Raw genomic sequence first — 14776 nt, 5'->3', positions numbered from 1 at the left:
TGTAGCCCCTGGGTTGTACTCGCACATGTACACACACACACAAACACATTCTGCTTTAGATCATAATGGTGTAAACCTTTTAGGCTTCAGTCAAGGGGCTATTAATATCTGTCGTTCTTTGTCCATTATGATTGGCATCAAGCAGAACGAGGCACACTTCCCTGAAATGACTCTGGGAGAATGAGGGAGCGCTGCTTTGCTGCTGTCCACGTGGATGCTGCCAAAGCAGCGGATGAATGTTGGGAGAGGCTGGTTCAATGGGCCCACCTGGAGGTCTTTGCTGTGACTGGTTCTCTGTGGTGCCTCCAGCCAAAGAGACCCGCCGGCCGCCCATTGGCTGGGCCTAGATGGAAGAAATTCACCAGCCTAAGCATGTATCCTTCCACGACTGGAGCAGAGTGTGTGTCGCTGGGGGGAGTCCCTTGCCATTGCTCCTTCCCTGCTGCTAGTCAGACATCAGGCAAAGGGTGCGCATGGCAGGCAGCGATGTCCTTGTAACTAGGACAGCAGCATCTCAGGGCTTGAAAATAATTGGGCAGCTGGAGACGGGAGGGGGAGGGAGAGGAGTCCTGTGAAAACAGAGGGAGAAGAGAAGGACAGTGACAGTGAGAAGGGTGAAATATGTGCAGAGGGCTAGGTAAATGTGGATGCCAAAAAATGAAGGAGGGACTGCAGGTGGTGATGCTAAGCACACAGCTGGTTCCTCCCCCACCAGCCCCTGCACAGAGGAGAGACTTTGTTAGCTCTGGTGGAACCAGAATTTTCTCTCCTCCCTCCCACTCCCCGGTCCAATCAAATTAAATCCTCCTTTGACCGTTCTAGGGTCACGATCCCCACCCCTGAGGCTCTTACTCTGAAGCAGCTCTGAAGTCTCAAGTTCACATCTGTAGCGGTTGCTGTGGCATTTTCCAGACCACCCAACACACCTTACACCAATGTGGCCATCTTGGCAGCTCAGTCGCTCACCCTAACTGGGCTCCTTTTGCCTTGGGCGGCTTGTCTGGCTTTGGTCGGCTGATTGGTTGGTTTCCTTTTGGTTGGGATGGGTAGAGAACCTTGAAAACCTCTGTGTAGATCATCAGTCCACCTAGCTCTAGTATTGGATCTGCAGGGTTTCCCACTACAAGGCTGCAACCGGCCCCTTGAGAAACAGTGTGGCATGGTGGCTGCAGAGCTGAGAACTGGGAAGGCCCATTTCATATTTCATCTCTGCCTCAAGCTTGACAGGTGTCCCGCCCTCCCCAGCTGTCTCTCAGCCTCAGCCCCCCTCCCCACTCAACGTTGGCTAACTTTACAAGGGTTTTGCAAAACTGTATGCGAAGCACCGTGGACATTTTTAAGAGCACTAAATACAAGCTGCGAGTGGCATCCAGTGTAGTTGCCCCATGAATGGAGAGAGCATCCGTGAATGGGAGGAGAGCTGTGCTCATGAAAGGACCCCTTCCTTTCATGAGCACAAATGGTACAGAAAATGGTAGCTTCTGTAGGTTCACAGAGTGAATATGTTGGATCCCATCCTGTATGTCAAGGGTGAGGAACCTCTAAAGCAACCCCCCCCAACCTGGTTTTCCCCAAATGTGTCAGACATCAACTCCCCAAGTCCCAACACACTGGAGAGCACCGGGTTGAAGGAGGCTGCTCAAGAGGTCATTGGACAATGACTCCCATCATCCCTGACCATCAGCTGTGTTCTGGGGCTGATGGGAGTTGGATGCCCCATCCCTGCTGTTATGTACTAATAGCTGTGTCCTGTCCTCACCTCCCTCTGTCCCCACTCTCTTCTTGCAATGTCCAGTAATGCCCATTCCCCCATTCTCCTGTCTTGCAGCCACACCCAGTCTTCTGGTTCTATGGCCGCCGTGCGGGAATGGTCCTGCACCCGCTGCACGTTCCTGAACCCCGTGGGACAGCGGCAATGCTCCATCTGCGAGGCCCCCCGCCAGAAGCCCGACCTCAATCACATCCTACGCCTCAGCGTGGAGGAGCAGAAATGGGCCTGTGCCCGGTGCACCTTCCGGAACTTCCTGGGCAAAGAGGCCTGTGAGGTGTGCGGTTTCACCCCTGAGCCTGGGCCTGGCGGCTCCCCGCTGCCCGTCATCAATGGGGTCTTGCCCAAGCCCACCATCTTGGTCGAGCCAAAGGGCACTTGCAAGGAGGAGATGCCAAAGGCTGAGAATTCTGGCGAGGACTCTGGGGGGAAGAGCCCGGAGGGAGTGGGACCAGAGGATGGCTGGGCCTGCCAGCGCTGCACCCTCCACAACACCCCCGTGGCCAACTCCTGCTCAGCCTGCGGGGGCCCCCGCAAGCTCTCGCTGCCCAAGATCCCTCCAGAGGCGCTGGTCGTCCCTGAAGTCATTGCTCCCGCTGGCTTCCACATAGCAACTGCCACCCCTCAGCCTGGCATGGCAACGGAGACTCCAGAGAGCCACCCCGCTGCCAACCAGGGCACCGCCACCGTGGAGCAAGACAGCCAGAAGACGCCAAGCTTTAGCCTTTTCTCCCCTGGCCTCCAAAACAACCCGGTTCCCCGCAGCCGCCGAGAGGTGCCCCCCCAGATGCAACCGCCGGTGCCTGAGGCCTCCCAGCCTGCCTCTCCGCCGACTCCTGTGCAGAAGGCCCTCCGATTCCAGGAGCTTATGGCCACCAAGCGGCTGAGCATGCTAGACGAGGAGATGGAGGTGAGCCCACCGCACTGGAAATGCAGCGCCTGCTCTCTCCTCAACACCCCAGGGGCCGGTGCCTGTGAGGCCTGCAGCACCCAGAAGGGCAGCGACACCATTGACTTGACAGGGGACTCTGTGCGTTTCACTCCCTGCGGCCCGTCCAGCCCGGACTTCACCACCTGGTCCTGCTCCAAGTGCACGTTGAAGAACCCCACGGCCTCCCAGAAGTGCAAGGTCTGTGGCTCCTCCAAGCTGCATGGCTTCCAGGAGCACGGGCTGCAGGGGGAGCCAGTCCCCAAATGCCCCGAGTGTGGGGGCTCGGACAAGGGTGCCTGTGCGGCCTGCAGCTCCAAAGCCCCCTCAGCACGCAAAGTGGCCCGCCTCTTCCCCTCGCAGCCGCCGGTCACTCCGGAAAGGCCCACCCAGTGGCCCTGCCCCGCTTGCACACTGCTGAACGAGCTCAAGGCCAAGCACTGTGTGGCCTGCCACACCCCGCAGGGCTACATGGCGCAGCGCAAAGGTGCCAAGCCGCTCAAGCGCCGCGAGAGTATGCATGCAGAGAAGCGCCGGCAGACAGACGAGGGAGAGGCCAAAGCCCTCTGGGAAAACATTGTCTCCTTCTGCCAAGAGGTGAGTTCCTGTCTCTATTCTCCTGCCTGCTCTTTTACGTCTTGCAAACATAAAAGCTGGTGCCTGGCACAGAATTCTTTTTAGTTTTTTGAAAAGCACGTTTCCGCAGGGTTAAGCAAGAAAGTGTGTGGGCAGCACTTGTTGGAATCATAGAACAAGGCTACAGAACATCTTTGAGCCTGAGGGACGGATTTCATTTCAGAGGAGCTCGTTGGGTGGGGGTGAGGGGGTGGCATTCCAGTGGTTGATGGGGCCAGGCCAGAATACCAGCATATTTTATCTTAAAGCTCTTACTGTCAGGAATGACTCTGAGCACGTGGAGATGTCTGACAGCTCAGATTCAGAATCTGAATGGGAACAGCCAGAACAGAGGGAGGCACCCTCCCTAGTGAGCCCAGAGACAGCAAGACTTTCTTCCCAAGACCTTGACACACACATGGCTAAGCCTGAACAGCTCCCCCATTCCTCCACCATGAGAACTCAAGTTTCGGAGGAGGAGGAGAGTGAGGGGCGTGACTTGAGGGATGCTAGGGTTTGTCACAGAGCGAAGTGGGAACAGTTTAGGGGCAAGGCTCAGGCACTCTGCCAGGTTGGCCACCCATGGGAGCCAATGTAGGAGGGACCCACCCTAAGGGAGGGGCATCCCTGCCAAGCAAGTCTGGCCATGAAGTTCATGCCCAGACTGCTGGCAACTTCTCTAACTTCCACTTCTACTCCTCTATTGTTATTCGTAGATGTGTGGATTAGCTGGTTCTATGCAGTCTGAGAGTTTCCTAGAATGTGCATTTGTAATGAAGCTAGTTTACTAATAAAGTAGTGTTGGCCTGAAGCTTTGTTTCCTGGAGTGTGTTGATTGCAGGGAGCAGACAAAAGAAAGTGACACTTATTGCTGGTAACTAAGCCTTATGAGAGGCATTTCAACCTATTAGAATGGGGAAGAAGCCGAGCAAAAGCTGGAAAACCAGGAAATGATCAGAGGTCAGGGGAAGATGGCTTCTGGGGAACCGCAAAGGGCCGGATATGGCCCCTAGACTTGAGGTTCTTCACCCCTGTCTTACAAACAAGGATACGGAGGAGGACAGTGCAGGAACCTGAATGGTCAGGGAGCCTAACATCAGCATGCTACATACCTGCTTATCTTTCTGCTGTTGCTCATAGAAGTACAGTATACCGTACCAAACAAATTTCATGCACTTGTGCTTGGCTTTCAGCGATTTAAGGGTGTGGGTTGCAAGATTTGGCTTTCTGTGGTACAACTGGGACTGGGAACTAGTCCAGCGTAGTGGCTAAGAGACAGGATATGGCCAAGTTCAAATCTTGCCTCGGCCACCTAATCACTGGGTGAATTTAAGCAAGTAACTGTGTTCAGCCTCAGCCCTCATCTGCAATCCAGGATATGATACGATATAATAAATTTTGCAGGGTGGGTGTAAAATTTGTTGAGGATGTATGTGAAACCCACTGAGCACTCTAGAGTGCTATATAAATGCATTATTTATTACTGCTGCTGCTACTACTAGGCTTGTCATCTGATTAAAGACATCATAATCAATTAATCATGAATTTTAATCAATCAAATGTGCACATGGAGAACTCAGTTCTTTTAAAAAGGATACTTTGTTTTTGGGTGATGTATGCATATCTCAGCAGGCATCTTTTTAGGAGAGGCATTCTCCCTCTCCTCACACTCATAAAAGAATACCTCTCCCACAATGCCCATGTGCAGTTTTTATGACTACTTACATTATAAGGATTTCCTTTATATTAAAAAAAATGCTGACTGCTTAATTGGGAGCACCTCCTTTTAATTGATCAAGATGTGTTTAATTGATTAAGATTTGTTTGCTGTTTAATTAAAATTATTTTTAGGCCACCTTTAAGAGTAAAACCCTCTTGAGGTGGCAAATTGATTAATTAACAAAATGTTGCTGTTGTTGTTGTTGTTGTTGTTGTTATGGAACAGTTTACACAGGCTAATCATGCATTCTGTGCCCAAAGTGCTCTCTTGGGGTAAAATCCAACACAAGTCCTACTTAGAGTAAAATCCAACAAAAGTCCTACTTAGGGGACTTAAGTCCCATTCATTTCATCCATTGAAATGAATGGGACTTAAATTAGCCATGACTAAGGGTGCAATCCTGTGGGGATAGTCGGCTGCCTCCACACTCGGAGGTGGCTGACTATCCAATGCAGGGTGGGCGGAGGGGATCTTTGCGCTCCAGCCACCCTGCATTTGTGACTGGATGGCTGATTTCAGCTGTCTAGACAGGGTGGCTTGGAGTGGGGGGGGGGTGGCCAGGCGGCACATAGGAAGCATCATACCGGCGCTTCTGCCGTCCCCTCCCTGCCCCCAGGAACACCCCCTTTTCCCCCATTCTGCACTGCTCTTCTGAGTGCAGAGCTGGGGATGAACCATGTGGCAAGGAGGTGGTTCCCAAAAAACTAAAAATCCTATAGCCATTTAGCTGCTGTCTAGTGGCCATAGGATTGCACCCTAACCTGTGTTCCATTAATTTCAGTGGATCTATCCTAAGTAGGACTTAATTTGGATTTTAGCCTTGTTCTGGGCTGAGTAAAGGTTGACCAGGATGCTGAGCAAATTGGCAAAAATGTTAAGCTCTCTTTCAGGCTCTTAGCTATTACGGTTGTATATAATCCTTTTCTTCTCTCTCTCTCTCTCTCTCTCACTCACACACACAACACGCTCTCTCTCTCTTTTCACACATGCTATCTGCCTGAACCTTTTGCTGGGCCGCATACAGTTTGCATGATTCTTGGAATGTTGACGTCTGGATACTATGGTCACATTGGACCATTGGTCATGTTTGCTTCTGTATGTCATTTCAGACCATTGACCTAACTAGCCCAGGGTTGTCTGTCTTCAGTGGCAGTGGCTCCTCAGGGTCTCAAGCTCAGGAAGATGTTTTCATCACCTGCTGTCTGGTCCTTTTAACAGGAAGAGCAAGGGGATTGAACTGTATGCAAAGCAGGTGTTCTGCCACTGAGCTATGGTCTCCTTTATAGAATGCTTCCATGGCTGTAGCTCAGTGGTAGCACACCTCCTTTGTATGCAGAAGGTCCCAGGTTCAATCCCCAGCATCTCCAGGTACAGCTGGAAAACCCCCTGCCTAAAACCCTGGTGAGTGCTGCCAGTCAGTGTCGACAATACTGAGCTACATGGACCAACGGTCCAAGTCAGTATTAGGCAACTTTCTGTGTTCCTATGATACCTGGGGCACAGGTGTTTGGCTAGGGCAGGAAAGATTCCAGTCTGAAACCCTGGAGAGCTGCTGCCGGTCAGTGTCGACAATACTGGGCTAGATGGACCAATGGTCTGACTCAGTATAAAAGCAGCTTCCTATGTTCCTATGAATACAACCTGAGCTGGTTGGTGTAGCAGTTCCATCTGGTGTTGATTATCAGCTGCTGCACTGACCATCATTTAATATCTGTTCTCTATCAAGAAACATTGTATGCATTATCCGTATTGATTACTATAATTTCAGTTTCTATTGCACCATTTACTTATTTATTTATTTATTTATTTATTGTTGCATTTATATCCCGCCTTTATTCCTCTTGCAAGGAACCCAAGGCGGCTTACATTATCCTCCTCCTCTCCATTTTATCCTCACAACAACAACCCTGTGAGGTAGGTTGGGCTGAGAGTGTGTGACTGGCCCAAAGTCACCCAGTGAGCTTCCATGACCGAGTGGGGACTAGAACCTGGATCTCCCAGCTCCCAGTCCAACACTCTTGCCACTACACCATACTGGCTCTCATTCATACACAAGACTGCTTTGTTGTCAGTTAATAAAATGCCCCCAAGGCACATTTTATGCATTTTAAGCATCATTTGTGTTCTGAACAAACTGCTTCCTGTGCTCTGAATATCTTGTTTTGGGGGGTGGAGGGAGGAAGCACATTCTAGGGCAAAGTGCTTCCTCTCCCCCTTTCCAGTTATGCACAATAGATAGATAGATTAATTGATTGATATCCTGCCTTTTCGTGCCAAGGAGCTCATAGCGGTGTATAAGTCATCTTTGTGTTCTTTTAGCCCTGTAATGAGCAGAATTACCAAAGCACAGGGGATTGAGGAATTTGCTTCGTCCCACCCCCTCTCCTGACCCACTTTAGTAAAATCTGGCTTAAATTCTTTGGAGCCATCTGCACTTGTTCATTCCCAACTACCAGCAATACTCCCTCATCTGCCACGAGCCTGTTCACCTAAATGTCTGACCTTCTCAGCCAGCCTTTCTCAACCTGGTGCCCTCTAAGTGTTTTGGACTGGCACTTCCATCATCCCTGGCCATTGGCCACACTGGCTGGAGCTGATGGGAGTTGTAGTCTGAAACATCTGGTGGGGGAAGGCTGCTCTGGGTTCTCTTTGTAAAGAAGTCAGCGAGAGAGTGGCTCAGCCCAAGTAAGGACTTCAGTGTTTTTTTTCTTGCCTCGCATGATTAGCAGGACTGGGTGTCTTCTGGGATCCCCCTTGGCAGCCTTGGGAAATGGTCACTCCCCGCGTTCATTAATAACTAACCACGCAGAGGCTTTAATGATCAAGTGCTGTTTTATTTCTCCGTGGCCTGTGGTGATGGAAGCCACATCAAGCAGGTCTTCTGAAATGAAATTTAATCCCATTGGACTTCAGAAGGAGTGGTGCACAGGAACAGCAGGTGGCCTTCGTACAGGACTTCCGTCTTGCCAGCCAAGCAGCAGAGCCCTGCTGTGTGCGCATCTGTGTGTATAAGCAGCATTTTCAGCTTCTCTCCCTTCATCCCCCCAAATCCTGACACAGTCCCAGTTCTTGCAGGGACGGAAAAGGCAGCCCCTCTTCCCAGACACTTGAAGTGACTTGAGGGATTTCTCCCGTTTGTGGTGTGGGGGGCAAAGAGGGGGATGCAGCTGATGCACATTTGCTGTTGCTTGCCTGTGTGCGGCAGTATTCAGAACGTAGTGTTTATATTTTGTATTTACTGAAAAGATAATTAGGTTACCCTTCAGCAGGGGAAGGGAATTTAGTTGGGTAAGGTGGGGGTCCAAAGGCTCCCCCCGCAGCCCTCCATGGGCCAGGTGATGTCACAGGGGGTGGCCATGCCTCATTATATCATTCTGCCCCGCCAGAGTGCCAGCTGGAGCTTCATGCCTGGGCCACATCCTCCCCAATTGTGAGGGGGACTTGGCCTCAACCAAAGCCATAGGAACATCACAAGTGCCCTGCTGGATCAGACCAAGGTTCCGCCTAGTCCAGCATTCCGTTCACACAGTGGCCAACCAGCTGCCCACAGGAAGCCCACAAGCAGAACCTGAGTTCAACAGTAGCTGGGATGGTGGAGGATTTATTTTTCCAGCAATAATGTACTGTTCCCTGTTGTAATACAAAGAAAGCATTTTGTGGTGCCCTGGGCTTGAATAGACAACGAAGACCCATTAATTTGACATAAGCACATCAGAAGAGCCCTGATGTTGGATCAGACCATGGGTGCATCTAGTCCAGCATTCTGTTCACACAGTGGCCAACCAGCTGCTCAAGGGAAACCCACAAGTAGGACATGAGTATAACAGCACCCTCTCGCCCATGTTCCCCAGCAACTGGTGGACATAGGCATACTGCTTCTGATACTGGAAGTAGCATATCACCATCAGGACTAGTAGCCATTGATAGCCGTTTTGCCTGCTCCATGACTTCCCCGATGGGTCTTTACTTTACTTTACTTTACAGCGCAAGTAAAGCCCTTAGCACTAAAGGGAATCCCACGGTTATCTCTATTCAATAATTGGACATAACAGGAGGATTCCCACCCCCTTCCCAAGCCCCAGTAGACTTTTGGGGTTAGGACCCATGGAGGGAGCCAAAGGCTGGGGGACATCAACAGGCTGGAGGTTCCCTCCCCTGCCCTCTGCTAAGGCTCTCAGGGGAGTGTATGGGAAAATGAAATAAACACAAAGGAGAATAGCAGCATAGCGAACAATCAGTATAAAAACTTAGAGAGCTAAAGCTTGATCAGCCAGTTCAGTTCATGTTCTATGCCAGAAAGCCTGGGCAAATAAAAATGTCTTCACCTGGCACCAAAAAGACAAAGCAGTTGGTGCCAGGAGGGCATTCCATCAGTGAGGTATCATGACAGAAAAGGCACCCTGTAGCTCTCCAGAAAGTTTCAAAGCACTGCTCGTGGACCTGGGCTCCCTCGCAAGCTTGCCTTACTTTTATACTTGTGAGTAGCTTTTCCAACTTCTGCTGCAGCCAATTAGATTAGAAGGGCCTTGTTTAAAAAATAAGGGCATGTGAACCAAGTACTGGGCTTCACCAGACTCCAGTGAGTGGAAAAGTAAAGGGGGATTTAGGACAGTTGAACCCCTCTAGGAATGCAAGAGATGACTCACTATATGCCTGCCTAAATGTGCAGTCTGGTTGTATAAACTGGCCCTCCAGTGGCAGGGACTGGGAAAGATATCCACCTGAAACTCTGGAGAGAGTCCAGTATTAACAGTATTGGACTGGTTGGATGGTTATCGGTACTCTGTTTTTTAAAATAAAAACTTTTAATATGCTGTTTTATTTCATATATATTTTTATCATTTTATCTTTTATTGTTCGCCGTTCTAGAATCTGTTTAGATGTGGGGCGGTATATAAATGCTATAATAAATAAATAAATAAATAAATAAAATGATGGGCAGCTCCTGCTCTTTTTTGTCCCCTTTGAACATTGCTCTATCACAGGGGTGAGGAACCTCAGGCTTGAGGGCCACATGTGTCCCATTTGGGGTCTTAATACAGCCCTCCAAGGTTCCCCACATGGCCCCACCTAGTATCCTCTGACCACCGATCATTGGCTGGTTTTCCAGCTTAAGTGCCATGTCCCCCATTCTGAAAGACTGAAATGCCTCTCCTCAGGCTCAGCTGCTGGCAGCAAGAGCTCCAAGCTACAATACGCTTGCATTTTTGGCCCTGCTCCTTTTGCCTTTGCCTTTGGCCCTGGCCACGACTGGCATACGGGCCCCGAGAGCTTCTCCAAAATTGAATTCGGCTCTCGAGCTAAAAGAGGTTCCTGTCAGGAGCGCCCTTGCTGCCTTCTGAAATCCTCAGGTAGCCAGAATCAACATGCAGACAATAGGGCTCTTTTCCAAGGCTTTATTTCCATTCACCCTAATGACACTTGCAGATGCTAATTGCCTGAGCCTAAGAGGAAAACTTAAGGGAGCAGACTACCAGGGGATTCTAGGCTTAGGGAGTCAGTTGGTCTCCATTTGGAGGGAAAGGGCGGGAAGCCTCTGAACTTAAGGGCTAGGAGGAGAGAGTCCACCCCTTTCCTGTGGGGCCTCGGGGCGCAGCTGTTGTTGTCGCGCCAAGCGGGCTGAGTGCCTCTTCTCAGCGCCCGCCATCTCCTGCCATCTCCCGCTTGTCCCTGCGCCAGTGCCTCACATCCAGAAGCTCCATTTGTCCCTCCCTCTCCCTGCCAGGGTCACTGACACTCTCAGGAATGTGGGCAGGGAGGGGCTGTCCCTCCGGCTGTGCCTCTGAACAGCGGGTGGGTTCCTCTTCCACGGTTTCTATCTCTTCCTCAGAATCAGAACTGCTTTGGGGCTCTATGGGCTCCGATCCAACCCTGACAGTTCCCCATCCCTGCTCTATCACCGGCTTTCTAGGTTGGCATGGGCCAAGTGTGATTGTCACAACCCTGCCAGCCAGCCGGGTTGAAGGGAGCCCCTGGTTTTGCTTGAAACCAAAACCCGATGCCAAGAACGCCTTGACTTCTTAAATTTTCTGCCTGCAGAACAAGGTCAACTTTGTGGATGACAGTTTCCCTCCAGGGCCCAAGTCGGTGGGCTTCCCCGAGGGGGACAGTGTCCAGCAGCGAGTGAAGCAGTGGCTGAGGCCTCACGAAATCAACTGCAGCATCTTCAAGGACCGTTCAGTCAAATGGTCTGTTTTCAGGACGCCCCGGCCCTCGGACATCCTGCAGGGGCTCCTGGGAAATTGCTGGTAAGAAATCCCGGCCACCGGATCTCCCCCTTTGTGTGGCTCTTCCTTACGGAGCCAGTGCCCGTTGCACCAAGGCGGGAGAGTGTATTCCATGGAGCCTCCATCCCTGGATCCTTGGGGCTATTGGAGATTATCACAGGTCTTCCTGCACTTGGCTTCCCCATACCAATGCAATGGTGGAGGCTGGTGGCTCTGATGCCAGTGAGGTGGTGAATCCGCTCCAGGTTTCAGTCAGAGCTCTAAAGGAGCTGTCCAAGGCTCTTCAGCTCCTTTAGAGTTCTGACTGGTTCTGACTGAAACCTGGAGCGGATTCATCGCCCCACTGGCATCGGAGCCACCGGCCTCCACTGAGTGCAAGGACATCCTTAAAGCCTTATCCAGGGCATTTCCCATTTTTGAGACCACGTTCTGGAGGTCCCAGTCTTGAAGCACGGGCAGCTGGTTCTTTGGGGTACCCTCGTTTCCTTCTGTGGAGTCCTCCCTCCCAGCCACTACCACCTCCTCCATACATGGCTTCACTGGTCTCACATCCCAGGACTTGCCGATTGCCTTCCCTTGTCCGCTCTGGTCCTCTCTGCTGGCTATAGGCATAGGCTGCCCTCTGGCGGCATTGATGAGACTTGCGTGTCATTGGGCCAGCCAAGCCTGAGGAATCTGTCAGTTTTCACCAGCAGGAGAAGAAGGGTGTTTCCCCCCAGTAGGGACAGCATGAAGTTCCCCTTTAGGACCCTGAGTTGAAGAGCAGAACCAAGATCCAAATGGAGAAGCTTCAGATGAGAGAAGATGGACTTATGCTTGCACATACACTGCTTTCAGGTCTCTTTACCCCAACGTTTTTTCAGAAGTTCCACCTACAGAGAACCTTTTCCACACGGATTGATCTGCTGAGGTGCCCCAAAAGATTCTGGGGCAGGGGCAGGCAAAAGATATTTCTCAACAACCTAATTTAGGAGAAAAACACTTCTTGATAGTTGCTGCTGTTAGATCACTGGAAGTCATGAAACCCTTGTCAATCGACCAGTAAATTCTGATCTACCTTCTGACATCCCTTGTCCCAGGTCATGTACTAAGTTTTTGTGGGGCATAAGAACATAACAGCCATGCTGGATCAGACCAAGGGTCCACCTAGTCCAGCATTCTGTTCACACAGTGGCCAACCAGCTGCCCACAGGAAGCCCTCAAGCAGGACATGTGCAATAGCACCCTCCTGCCTGTGTTCCCCAGCAACTGGTGTACACAGGCATATTGCCTCTGATACTGGAGGCAGCATGTAGCCATCAGGACCAGTAGCCATTGATAGCCTTCTCCTCCAGGAATTTGTCTGGCTGCTTAAATTGTTGGCCCCTTAAATTGAGTGTGAGAGATCCCAGCGCTCACTTGCAGCTGTGTATTGTAGCGGAAGATTGGTAGCAAAACGCAGGCTTATCGTTCTCTGGAAACATTCTTGATGGCCTATAGCATGGCCTGCATCAGGGAGGGAGAAGGTGGATCAGGGCCTTCTACTAGATCTCTGGGTGATTTGGAGTAGACCTAACCAGGCTCTCTGATTTTTACTTGTTTAACAAATGCAAGACCAAAAAGCCTTCTTTGTCCCCAAAACAACGCAGCTGAAATGAAGAAAGCTTGGAGAGTGGTGGTGGAAGCCCAGAGTAGATCTTTGTGTGAAAAGACTATGAGCTCAATTCCACCACTGAAAATCTTGAGTTCTGTTCTCTTGCGCATGCACACACACGTGCACAATGATGTTCTGCTGAGCAGCTAGCAATTGTGGGCTTCTTCTGGGCCCTCCCAGGATTAATTAGTTTCTTTCTTTAGGTTCCTGAGTGCTCTGGCTGTGCTGGCAGAGAGGCCCGAGTTGGTGGAACGGGTCATGATCACACGGATCATATGCCCAGAGGGGGCTTACCAGGTCCGGCTTTGCAAAGATGGCACCTGGACCACTGTGCTGGTAGATGACATGCTGCCCTGTGACGAGTGTGGCTACCTCCTCTTCTCTCAGGTTGGTGCTGGGATTTGATTTGGCTACCACCAGTCATTGTAGCAGGGTAGAGAGATGGGGAGTGGATATTCAGGAGCTGGGTGATGGGGTTATATGAAAGTGACTATCTTATTGCAAGAGTTGAGAGGTGCTCTGTTCTTCCACTGAGAACCTGCCTGACTTTCAGCTTAGAAGTTTGTTTTGAGCACAGGTGGACAGAAAGTAGATCTCCAGATGTTTTGGACATCACCTCCCAACATTCCTGACCATTGGCCATGCTGGCAGGGGCTTCTGGGAGTTGACATCCAAAACGCCTGGTTTAGAACATGAGCAAGGTTGGTTTTATGCTGTAGATCTGCAGGAGAGTTAAAAATGCAGCATGTGGCCATGGATGAAGAATTCAGCTTCCATTGTTTTTTTTAAAAAAGGTTTCTAATCCTTCTGGCTTGCACACTTATGCTTAACAGCATGTAGGCAATGCCTGCTGAAACCTCAGAAGTCAGAGAGATGGCTGAAGAAGACTTTTAGGGGTTGAGGAACGGGGCTCAAGTCCCTTTGCTCTTCCGATGACAAGCAAAACCAAACTAAATTATGTAAATAATTGGCAGGGGCGGGGGGATATGGTATACATTATGCAAAGTGGCCAGCCTGTGACACAGGTGCTGTAAGTGGGTGAGACGGCACCTGGCCGTTCCTAAGCTGCAAGTGTATTTAAAGTGTCTCTTAAAAGGCAGGTGGGAAATCAGCGATAGGTTCTGGCATCTTTCGACAGCCTTGTTTGCAACCATTGTCTTGTGTTCCTCTCCCAGGCCCAGAGGAAGCAGCTATGGGTAGCCCTTATTGAGAAGGCCCTGGCCAAACTCCACGGCTCGTACTTTGCCCTCCAGGCAGGGCGCGCTATCGAAGGCCTAGCTACGCTCACCGGCGCCCCCTGCGAGAGCCTGATGCTGCAGGTCAGCTCCACTAACCCTCGCGAGGAGCCCATTGACACTGACCTCATCTGGGCCAAAATGCTGAGTTCTAAGGAGGCTGGGTAAGACGAGGCAGGAGGGAGGGCTTCCCCTTCAGCCGTGAGGAGCGTAAAGATCCTAACAGGAAGCTTAGCGGGCCAGCTCTTCCCCCTGCCTGCCCCTGTTCAGCGGAGACGGGCTAGATTGCCAGCCTGCTGAGGGCCATGTCACTTGGCCGGCCCTCTTGTGTTTTGACGCAGTGCGTCCCTGGGATGGGGGCTCATCAGTGGCTTTTCTCCTTAGGCACTGACACCAGTTAAATGCATTTCTAATCTATGCTCATGTCCTCAACGTGGTTCCAGTGGTTCTAGTCCACAAAAGAGCAGGCTGAGATTTTGGCATCTATGCTACCTGTAGTCACTCAGGCCACATCTCGACCCAAGGGGAGAGGAATTCAACAGGAACATAGGGGGTGTTGCTCTGGGAAAAGATAAGAGAGCTGAAGTGGGCCCATGAGAGGAACACAGCTAACTGCCTCATTATCTATCCCAGTTTTGTCAAGACTGATT

General features: G+C 50.9%; 1 protein-coding gene across 16 annotated transcripts in view; it reads left to right on the top strand.

The window, feature by feature from the left end:
- Positions 1 to 14776, top strand: part of CAPN15 (calpain 15) — a 132113-nt gene that overhangs the window by 94423 nt on the left and 22914 nt on the right. For all 16 annotated transcript variants that reach the window (XM_084818778.1, XM_084818781.1, XM_084818782.1 and 13 more), the window contains 4 exons: positions 1829 to 3293; positions 11071 to 11279; positions 13095 to 13278; positions 14067 to 14290. In XM_084818778.1, coding sequence (XP_084674904.1) covers positions 1829 to 3293; positions 11071 to 11279; positions 13095 to 13278; positions 14067 to 14290 — 2082 coding nt within the window. The remainder of the gene's footprint in view (positions 1 to 1828; positions 3294 to 11070; positions 11280 to 13094; positions 13279 to 14066; positions 14291 to 14776) is intronic.

Source organism: Heloderma suspectum, chromosome 12 (genome assembly GCF_057233095.1).
Source record: "Heloderma suspectum isolate Gila_16-S chromosome 12, 16-S_ref, whole genome shotgun sequence".
In the NCBI taxonomy this organism is placed as follows: Eukaryota; Metazoa; Chordata; class Lepidosauria; order Squamata; family Helodermatidae; genus Heloderma; species Heloderma suspectum.
This window is presented reverse-complemented; position numbering and strand designations above follow the sequence as displayed.